The sequence below is a fragment of the Anas platyrhynchos genome, chromosome 1 (genome assembly GCF_047663525.1).
Source record: "Anas platyrhynchos isolate ZD024472 breed Pekin duck chromosome 1, IASCAAS_PekinDuck_T2T, whole genome shotgun sequence".
Lineage (NCBI taxonomy): Eukaryota > Metazoa > Chordata > Aves > Anseriformes > Anatidae > Anas > Anas platyrhynchos.
This window is the reverse complement of record NC_092587.1, coordinates 77,643,268-77,653,171: the sequence shown is the minus strand read 5'-3', so window position 1 is coordinate 77,653,171 and position 9,904 is coordinate 77,643,268. Positions and strand designations below refer to the sequence as shown.

Here is a 9,904-nt window from a genome sequence, read left to right as displayed (position 1 = left end):
ACATTTGACTAATTATTATAAACATTTAGAGAATGTTCTGTGTTCAGCAGCAACCTCGGAATAAGGCTTTGGTGGAGTAGATTTAAATCACTAGCAATCTTTATTTTCAGGTAATTTCATTAAGTAGGTGGCAAAGAAGAGAAGTTGAAAATGTTGCAACTAATACTGAGCAGCCTTTTAAGGAAACAGCTCTAAACTACTTCCAGTTCAGCTAGAATTGATGCATATTCAAATCAGCTACTTTAATGGTGGTAACAACATAAACATACAGCTACCATACTGCATTTAAGACTAGCAGAAAAAGTAGAAGTTACTGATCCAAGCTGCAAGTGCAGTTCAGCCAAAGAAAATCTTGTCAAAGGTTATCTGCTGAAGGGTTTGGTGCCTTTAAATACACGTAAGATAATGGTGCCTACAAGGCTCTAAGCTGAGATCAGTTTCAAAGGAGTTGATGAGGGTAATTTCCAGGTTAATGAATTTACCCAACAACATTTTGTAGTCCTGGTATTAGTGTGTCAATATACCTCATTTTCTAGTTTAGGAGAAAGGGGAAATCCAGAACCCTGGGGCAAAGAAAGGGCTAAATTTTCACTTGAAGAAAGCTGAAGTCACCAGAACTACAAGCTAGTGGGAGCTTAGCATTTACTTCTGATTGTCAGAGTAAATGAATCTGTAAACAAATGTTCTAGCCTTAGGCGTTTGAATGCAATGACAAGAAGAGTGCTAAGATTTACTGAAGTTCTTAAAATTTTGAAACAAAATAGTAAGCACATACAGTATCTACCTTATTAATGGTAGCCAAAGAGTACAAAGAATCAGTACAATAATTTGTATTAAGTATTTAAAAGCACATCAAATTTCAAAAGGACATTACCTGTTGGCTCTTATTTTCAACCTTCAAGTTGTTCAAAGATACTTTTAATACATAACCATGATATGTGTATCTTTGAACTTAAGCACTGCTTAAATGTTAAGCATAAACGGAACAGAAGCCCAGCAGCTCTTACCAGAATTGAAAGTGTAGACGTGGCTGCTCTTCAGGCTTATTGTCTTAACAAGGCTATTCCTACTGCCAAACCTGACAAATGCAAGTGGAAGTAAAAGCAATAGTGCTTATAATTCTTGGTAGCTGCAAAAGACTCTACCAGTTACCAAATGCTAGCAACTCTTTTTTTTTTTTTTCCAAATTTATCAAGGTAAGAATAACTCAACAATTATTTTTATCTTCTGTCCCTTTGCACCTACTACATCAAGGTCTTCCGACGTTCAACTTTATGCCCAGAGACCATTCAACATGGAATTCAGTTTTTCTGCCTCCCTCCTTGCAAACATCCCTCCTGTCTTCAAAAAGGAGGATCTCTGGAATTCGCCAGTCAGCATTACCTTAGCAAACCATGCTGATCAGCCCAACTGACTGAGCTAACTGCCCATGCAAATATGGGGATAGTAATTTTTGAGGGATACCTTGACTTCAGCAAGTCTCTTGACATGCTCTCTCATAATTTTCTCATTGCTAGAAATGAGAAATGGACTAATGACTATATAGACTGGGTAAACATATTGCATATTATGAACCCTAAAAGAAATTAATACACACTATTGACTCCAGCAGAGGGCTGCAAAGCTTTCAAGGGACTTGGGGAGGAGAAGCTGAGATAACTGGATTTGTTCCAGAGTAGGAAGAGAAAAAAAGCTGAAGTGGAAGGGGATCGTTGTCTTAAACTTCCTAATGGAAGAGCATAGCAGCAATGGGGCCAGACTCTTCTCAGAAGAGCACAGTGATAGGACATGAGGCAAAAGACAAACTGCAATACAGGAAATAATGATTAGCTCTAAGAAATTTCTTTTATTCTTTTTTTGGCATGAAGCTGCTCAAACACCAGAGCAGGTTCTGAGAGAGGCTGTAAAATCTCCAACCATGGGGATAGTCAAAACTCTACTGGACACAGCCCAGAGCACACTGTTCTGACTGGACCCACTTTGAGCAGGAGGTTGGGATCAGATTTCTGAAAGTCCCTTCCAACATGTGACTGCAGTATTTACTATAGTAGTTTCTATACACTAGATTTCCAAAAGAGTTAAAAGCAACATAGTAATTACTTACAGTTTGCAGTCATTGCAGTATCATAAGATACACCCAACTATTTTGATATCAAGCAATTTTCCCTTAACCACAAGACTTTTTCTAGACTTGAGGACACTAAAGATCCTTGTTTAAATTAAATTTTAAATTTAATTTAAAAAGCACACAAAAATACCATTACTAAAACACAAATTGAGCTTACACACTGAATTGTCCATGGAATGAGACCCTAAATGTCACCTGTACAACTCAGTCAAGAACTACTGGCTGGTCATCTCCACCTGCTTGAAGCTTAAACTTCTTTGCTTTTAAGTTAGATCCACAGTTATGCCGTTTACGTTCTTGTGACTTCTTCACTGCTGAATCTTGGACAGTCTCTGAAATAGTCTGAGCGTTTTCACTACTTCCTTTTGAAGTTGAAGACTCAGATGGTTTATTCTGTAAGTTATAAACAATTCTATTAAAATTCTAACATTTGTTTTCTTTCTTAGTGTTCCCATGCAAAAGAGAAGATGATGACTAGTTCAAATCCTGTTGATTGTATTATTATACAAAATAAACTGAACAGATGCCAACCTCTTAAAAAAAAAACTCTAATGGAAAGGTATACATATAGCAAGTTGGTACAGATATAATTACCCTGTGAACACTTTTCTTGTTTGTTGTCCCTTGTATTGTGATGTGGTGCGCCTCATTTTTCAGCAGTCCTGCTTTTGGTCCTATCTTCAGGTAGGATATTGTAGCAAATGCCGTGAAGCTGAAGTCTTCCCTGCGTAAATTAAATCAGTTTTACACAGAAGGTTGGAGACAAAGTCAGGATAAAGCATGCAAGTAAAAAACAGGACACATATGTTAACCCTTCTGATTGATGTTCCAAACAGCAGCTTGATTCTGCTTTACCTAGCCAAGTGGATAGTCACTTAATTTAGAGTGAATCTGGTCAATAATTAGCATAGCTTAATTTGTGGACTTCTATAGATACGCACACACACACACTTCCCAATCTTTTGGAATACATGCAGGAAAACAAGGAAAAAATGGTATTAAATGTTTGAGTTGTGCATATTCTTGGAATTCTCTGAAACTATATAAAAAGAAAAAACATATGACACAAAAAACTAGATGACACAAGAAGCACTGCTATTATTTTCACTGTGCTTTCTTAAAATTTCTGAATACCACTCTCCACATTAGCCAGCCTGTCCTGACTTAAACTCTATATGGGCAATCCCATTTGCTTTGCTCACACATGGCATGTAAATAATACTCAATATAAAACAGCAGACTTCTCTGGAATGAAGCCTCCTGTGGCCTTCTAACTGCATAAGACACCAAATCTTTAAATTTGTGAGAGATGCAGTGTTTCAAGTGCACGTATTTCTATTTTAATATTTTCATGTAGAAATGCAGCAGTATTTTTTTTTAATACATTAAACACTTCAGAATACAAGACTACAGAACATATCTATTAATATTGTAGAGAAACAACACGACAATAAAGAAAAATGACTACTAGTTGTTCAAGAAGAAAGGAGTACTGCCATACATACTTCAGATACTGCTGCAGCAGTAAATGGGCAATGATTCTCTCCATTTCCTCTCGAGGGAGCTTTGGTGGAATAACTTCAGCCACCCTTAATTTTGATACACCTTTCCCAGACCATGCATCAACTAACTTCAGTGGAGTGAGTTTCTCACTCATGTTTTCAGCTTGCTCAAGTATCTTGATTAGATCCCTGCAGTACTCTGTGATATCCATTTTCTCAAGTGCTACAAGTAAAAATGACATAATATTAAATTGTAAGTCATCACATATATTTATTTAGATAGTACCCATACGTACATTAGGTGTATGTATATACAAGCACTTTTACATGTATAAATATATCTTTCTGTATATGCATATATTTGCCATATAATGCCAATGCTTTAAGTGTTGTTTTTTGTGTTTTATTTTGTTGTTTGTTTTTTTTTTTAAACTATAATTTAACAAATAGAGCTGTAAGTTTTCATCTATCCAAGTAGGATATATTTGCAGTGAAATTTGCATTTATCTTTCTACTTTGTTATTAAAACACCTGCAAGCATGTTTACAGGTTTATATTACAAATTTTTACATTACAAACTGCCAATTATTTCAAAGAAACACTTCCAAAGCATAGTAGTTGTACAGTAGCTACTATATTATTCTGTAGTGTATTCTGTACAGTAGCTACTATATTATTCTGCAGCTGGATTCATTTTCCTCACCCATAGTATTTATTATGGAAGGATCAGAGGTCAAAGAAAAACTGAGGAACACACTCAAGGCATTTCTTCTCTCAAAACACTAACGGACAAGAGAGAAAAAACATCACTATACAGATTATCTTAATCATGAATAATTATTACATAGCAATAACACACATATCCAAGCAGAACATAATGATCATGCTTCTACTGCATGATCAAATCATGGCATAGAATTACCCCAAATACCTTCCTCCGATACTAAAAATTAACTACTGAAAAGCCAGTACTACTCCTAGGTTTCCTCAGACCTCACTTATCTGTCAAAAGACCCTGACGGTAAAGCAGCAGAACAGGACATATTTCAACTATACTTCACTACATCGCACCTTTAAGTCTTGGGTACAAGCCAGATCCATACTTTTTTCAACCTCTGAGCCAAATATAAATTTAACCTAAGCCTTGATTTTGCCAAACAACTTTACTATATAGATAGAACTTTATAACGCAAAAAAAATTAAACATCTTTGTTTTGACCACTTTACCTCCAAAAAGTATACAAGAAAAAAGAAAGTGTAATTCCCCAGGATGCCTGTGTGCAAAACAACAGAAGAACTTGTGTTCGATGATTGCATTCTACTGAAATCATCCTCTTCTACCATGCAGCCAGGTTTGTTTCAGTTCCTCTCCCAAATTCCACGCATATACAGCCCATATGACTTCCCTCTTATAAACCTAAGTTTCTTCTAAAAGAAGAGCACGTGCCAGACAGACATTGTGCTGTTAGAGCTAGCACACAGAAAAATCCTGAATTAGTGTGTTCAGTGCGCACAAGCCTCACATGCACACTCCTGACAAATTCAGGACTCATGAGCATGCAGCACTGAAATCCTCTGATATTTTACTGCTAAGTCTGAAAGACACCAAGTGTTTGGCATCATGCAAAAAGCCAACCTAGGAGGTATCCTGCTGAACACCCTGTATTTAGCACTAAGTCACTGTAAACTGATGTTCATCACAGAAGTTGCACCTTGGAAACAGGCAGTATCTTAAACATGCTTTACAGAATTTGCTTACAGTTTGTTTAAACTAGATTTTTTTAAGCCAACCTTTTCCATGTTCTCCCTCCTTGTTTGTAAAAACAATTTACTTACAGTTTTCTCTGCAGCAGTTATCACACATTCTGTTGCAGTGTGCAGAATCCCATACTTCATCAAAATGACGGGCTATGAGGACCCGGCGACACCTGAAAGAACAGAATAGCAAGGAGGGGCTATGGAAGATAAATTTACACACTTGTGTTACAAGTCATAAAAGTGGCAAAAGTTCCTCTGGTTAAGCTTGTATCTCAAAACAAGCATAAAGAATTGTCCCAGGTAAAGACAAATACTGCAACACAGAATCCCTGTCAGTCATGCTAACAGGAGCAATCAAAATCAATAGCTTTCAGTAATAGTAAATACTGCACTGGGGACAGTTCTGTTAAAGCAGAAAAATAAGTATGATCTGCAATTCCAGTAGAATGAAAAAGATCTTCATAATATAAACTGATTCTTAGAACAAGACCAACAAAGGCTGCATTGAGTGCATGAATCGTCTATAACATAGAAGTGTTTTCCATGATGTATTCAATACAGCTCAGTATAGCAGATAAAGCATTAAACACATCTGGATTCCTCTGTGGTCATTAAACACTGTTACCTTAGAGTAAAAAAACACAATGTTCCAGTAATTGTTCCGAATGGGATTTGAAATCCAAACACCGTTTGTTGACAGATATTTTATGTCAATGTAACATCTTCCATAACATTATCCTGAAGCTAACAAGCAGCACATCAACATACAGTTATGTGTAAGAGTACACATAGTAAGCAGGTAAACTACAAACCCCAAACTCAAGACTCTGTTACAAAGGCAGTGTCTCTACACTGTGCTGTTTGTTTGTTGTTAAATAGCCTGTAAAAACTAACAACAAAATTAGCCTATTTAAAAACTAAGCAATCAAGCCACTATAGTAACTTACTTGCTTGCATTCTGGCAGTAAGACACCATATCGTACAGCTTCTCTTGCCCTACATTTTCCATCACTACCATTGAGCTGATTCTGAATATATCTCCAAAACCATAATACAAAATGCAGTCAGCTTTTTGGTCATCCCTACCTGAAATGCATTAAAACAGACACAAAACGTAGAGTTTAAGCATCTTCTGGTACAATTTCCACTCTCATCTGCATTGGCTTCTGCAGCCCCCATAGATACACCACTGTAACAAACTACCAAGCATAATGTATCAGCCAACAGAACAGCATGATATAGACTAGAAATAAGATATATTTAGGACAGTCTTCTACAACTACAGAATGAAGCAAACTAAAAATAGTACACAACAAAGATTCTGATTCTTAAAAAACTAAAATATAATATTACTGTGACACAGAATCAATGCAATCACCATTTCCCCACCCTACATCTCTTGGAAAATTCTATCCAAATATGTATTGAAGCCTAATTCATACTAATTCATAAAAGACACTGTGACCTTCAAATATCTCATTATGTATTCATGACAACAAAAGAGAGAATTATTTATGATTTGGCTAAATACTCAATTTAAAACCAACTGTGCCTTCTATGGCTGAACTTAAATCACCTCTTCCTTCCTGATGATGTAATGGGTGCCCTCCTGATGTTTGCAAGACCCCGAGAGCTGAGAAGGCCTGAAGAACTAACACTTTCTAGAAGTTTTATATTAAACAGGAAGGAACTACTTCACTTGGATAGGTAGCTGGGGGAAAAAGGCAAGGTTCATAAGCTAAGTGATACATTCAGGCAGGTGAGTAGCAGTGCTTAATGTCCCTCCACACCTGCAGAAGAATTCCATTTAAATAAAGTTATGTACAAAGGAAGCAGATAAAAGCTTGTTGAAATCACCCTAAGCTGATAAACACTGTGAAATAACTATTTAGCACCTGTAAGACCCCTGCCTCACCTATCTCTATACTTCCTGTTACATTCAGCACTATCTAAAAGTAGCCAGATTCTAGTGTAAGCATATACAAACTCCCACAAACTTTGATGGCTCTTTTATTTCTTCAGCCAACATTGAAGCCAAGTTCTGTAATACAGGCAGAGTTAACATCTCAACCTATTGGCCTTCTTGGTTCTTCCTTCCCTTTTTTTCCTGTGTGAAGGCTTTCCTTCACACATCTGTATTTGAAAAAATAAGTGAGCACAAGCTTAAAAAAATCCAACATCCTTCAACAACAAAAAACACAAAGCTACACCAGCTGTTTAGTGCTGCTATACACTGGTCAGCCCTTAAAATTCCAACCCTCAGGCACCTCATCCCACTTATTTTTCTGTGGCCAGTAAAATTCAGAGAGATCATACATCATCTAGAGAAAAATCTGAGCAGATTATGCATCCCAGTTGCTATGCAAATGAAACAATATCTTTTCTGTGACTAATCTAATCAATGTCACGTTAGGGAATTATTCTGGTATGCCACAGATGACACAAAAATCAAGTAACTCAAAAAAAATGCTGAGTAAAGGACTAAATATTCAGTTATTTTTGTTACACTACAGTACAGAGGCCTCAGATCATGAATGTTTTTTGTATTTGCTTTAAAGACTAAATAGAGGCACAGTGGCATTATACACTTTGTAGCCCAAACCACAGACAGGACACTGAACACATATCTAAAATGAAAGAACAATTCTACTGGTTAAATAGATGTCAACTGATGCTTTGCAAATGCTGTTTCCTACAATACCTGCACGTCCACTCTCTTGATAGTAGTTCTCCATTGACTTGCTCATGGAATGATGAATTACAAACCTCACATCAGGTTTATCAATTCCCATGCCAAAAGCAACAGTTGCCACTACAACCTGAAAACAGATTAAGAAACCATCAAGGTACTAAAACACAATTTGTTTAAATGAGACCGAAGTCTGTGAAAAGTATCTACTTAACCTGGATTTGATTTGCTGCCCATCCTTTATGAACTTTGGTCTTATATTTAGCATCCATATTTGCATGGTATGTCCCTGCCTTGATTCCCAGTTTCTGCAAACTCATAGTAACTTGCTCAGAGTCCTTCTGAGAAAAGCAGTACACTATTCCTGCACAAAAGTGAAAGATGCTTTATCGTAATGTCTTCAAAAATATTAAAAAACCATAAAACAATCCCCAATACTTAAGGAGAAAAAATAAAATAAAATTATTAACTTAAATAAAAATCAGTAAATGGTCCTCATGCCTATTCAGTATGTGGTATTGGTAGCCATGAATGGAATTTAAATAATCAATTTGAAAAGACAAAATAGGTAAAAGGTAATATAAAAAGTCCTCCTAACAGGCTTCTTGAACTATGCAAAAAGTGGCTTACCTATCTTTTAGGGTTTTCTCCTACTACAGAAACAGAGTTCAGTCTCCAGCTTTGGCTTGTAGACTGAAGAGAAAATATGGATGCCAATCTGCATAATCATGGCAGTATTCTGTCAATATTCAAGGTAGACAATGCTTGTTAGTGCTTATGTAAAGTGGTTCCTTTATTAAAGGGGTCCATCATGTCCTTTTGTAATAAGTTTGTAATAATTTCAGTGCAGTTCTGTACACAGGGAGCTGACCAACACAGCCACAGAGTTCTACAGCAGAGACAGGGATTGACTGCTGCTCCAGAAAACTGTGTCCTGTTGCCTTTGTAATATGACCACCCTCTTGATTTGCAGTACATAATTCTACTGGTTGCATAAAGTCCAGCTTTTACAGTTCTACCTTCATCACAGAAACACAATTCACCCCATCATCCATCCATCCCGGGCACTGAGTAATACATTAATTTTATGATCAAATATGAAAAAGAACTGTTAAAAGGTATTAAGTACACTAACACAGATATTATATGGGAAAGAAGTAAGAACATAGAGAACTTTGAGACTTGTTTTTACTGTCTTAAAATTTGCTATTATTCTTACCTATGTAAACATTGTTCTACTTAAGTCAACATTATATTTAATACTTCAGAAGATACAAGTAAACAGCAAAGAATTAAAAGATTAATTACTCAAGGTAGGGATCTTATTAAGTTTCATCTCGTTTAGCATTGGTTGTTCAATGTAAGGTGAAAGTGGAATTTCTCTATATGTTTTTCCATATGTTTCTATATGATCATTTGAAGTCATTCCTATAATGCTGAAAATTATAAATAATAACATGCTTTTACACTGTTTACCTGAGAGCCCTTTGTATCTTCCATTAATGACCTTAACAATGTCCTCGATGAAATCTTCATTACTTGAAGGTTTATGCCGAACCTCAAAGGAAAATACATGTGTCAGACAGTTCTTCAAGTTGGTAAACAGTCTGTCAGACAATTCTATCACCCTACTTCTGCCAGTATAATGAATACAACTGCTCTGTTGTTTAACCAAAATTACCATACTTTGATTATAAAGGGAGAGATTACATCTCAAAAGCCCATAGAAAAAAAAGCCCACAAATTTTCCCATAAAGAACAATGAAAGAAGATACAGACAGACAGAAAATACAGTACAACACAATAATTCACACCTTTTTGCAATGA

The 9,904-nt window shown here is 36.1% G+C and overlaps 1 protein-coding gene across 9 annotated transcripts in view; it reads right to left on the bottom strand.

Moving 5' to 3' along the window:
• RECQL (RecQ like helicase) overlaps positions 1-9,904 on the bottom strand; it is a 31,139-nt gene that overhangs the window by 11,196 nt on the left and 10,039 nt on the right. For 4 of the 9 annotated variants that reach the window (XR_011811339.1, XR_011811340.1, XR_011811345.1 and 1 more), the window contains exons 8-15: positions 9,554-9,635; positions 8,293-8,441; positions 8,090-8,207; positions 6,336-6,474; positions 5,467-5,558; positions 3,634-3,853; positions 2,723-2,852; positions 2,286-2,521 (exon numbers count right to left, since the gene is read on the bottom strand). Coding sequence is in view for 4 of the 9 variants with exons in the window: in XM_013102916.5 (XP_012958370.1) it covers positions 2,333-2,521; positions 2,723-2,852; positions 3,634-3,853; positions 5,467-5,558; positions 6,336-6,474; positions 8,090-8,207; positions 8,293-8,441; positions 9,554-9,635 (1,119 nt within the window). In the remaining 5 variants the exon portion in view is untranslated. Of the gene's footprint in view, positions 1-81; positions 2,522-2,722; positions 2,853-3,633; positions 3,854-5,466; positions 5,559-6,335; positions 6,475-8,089; positions 8,208-8,292; positions 8,442-9,553; positions 9,636-9,904 lie in introns of those variants that run through there. The other 5 variants (XM_021274822.4, XM_027449949.3, XM_021274821.4 and 2 more) reach the window with 3 other exon arrangements.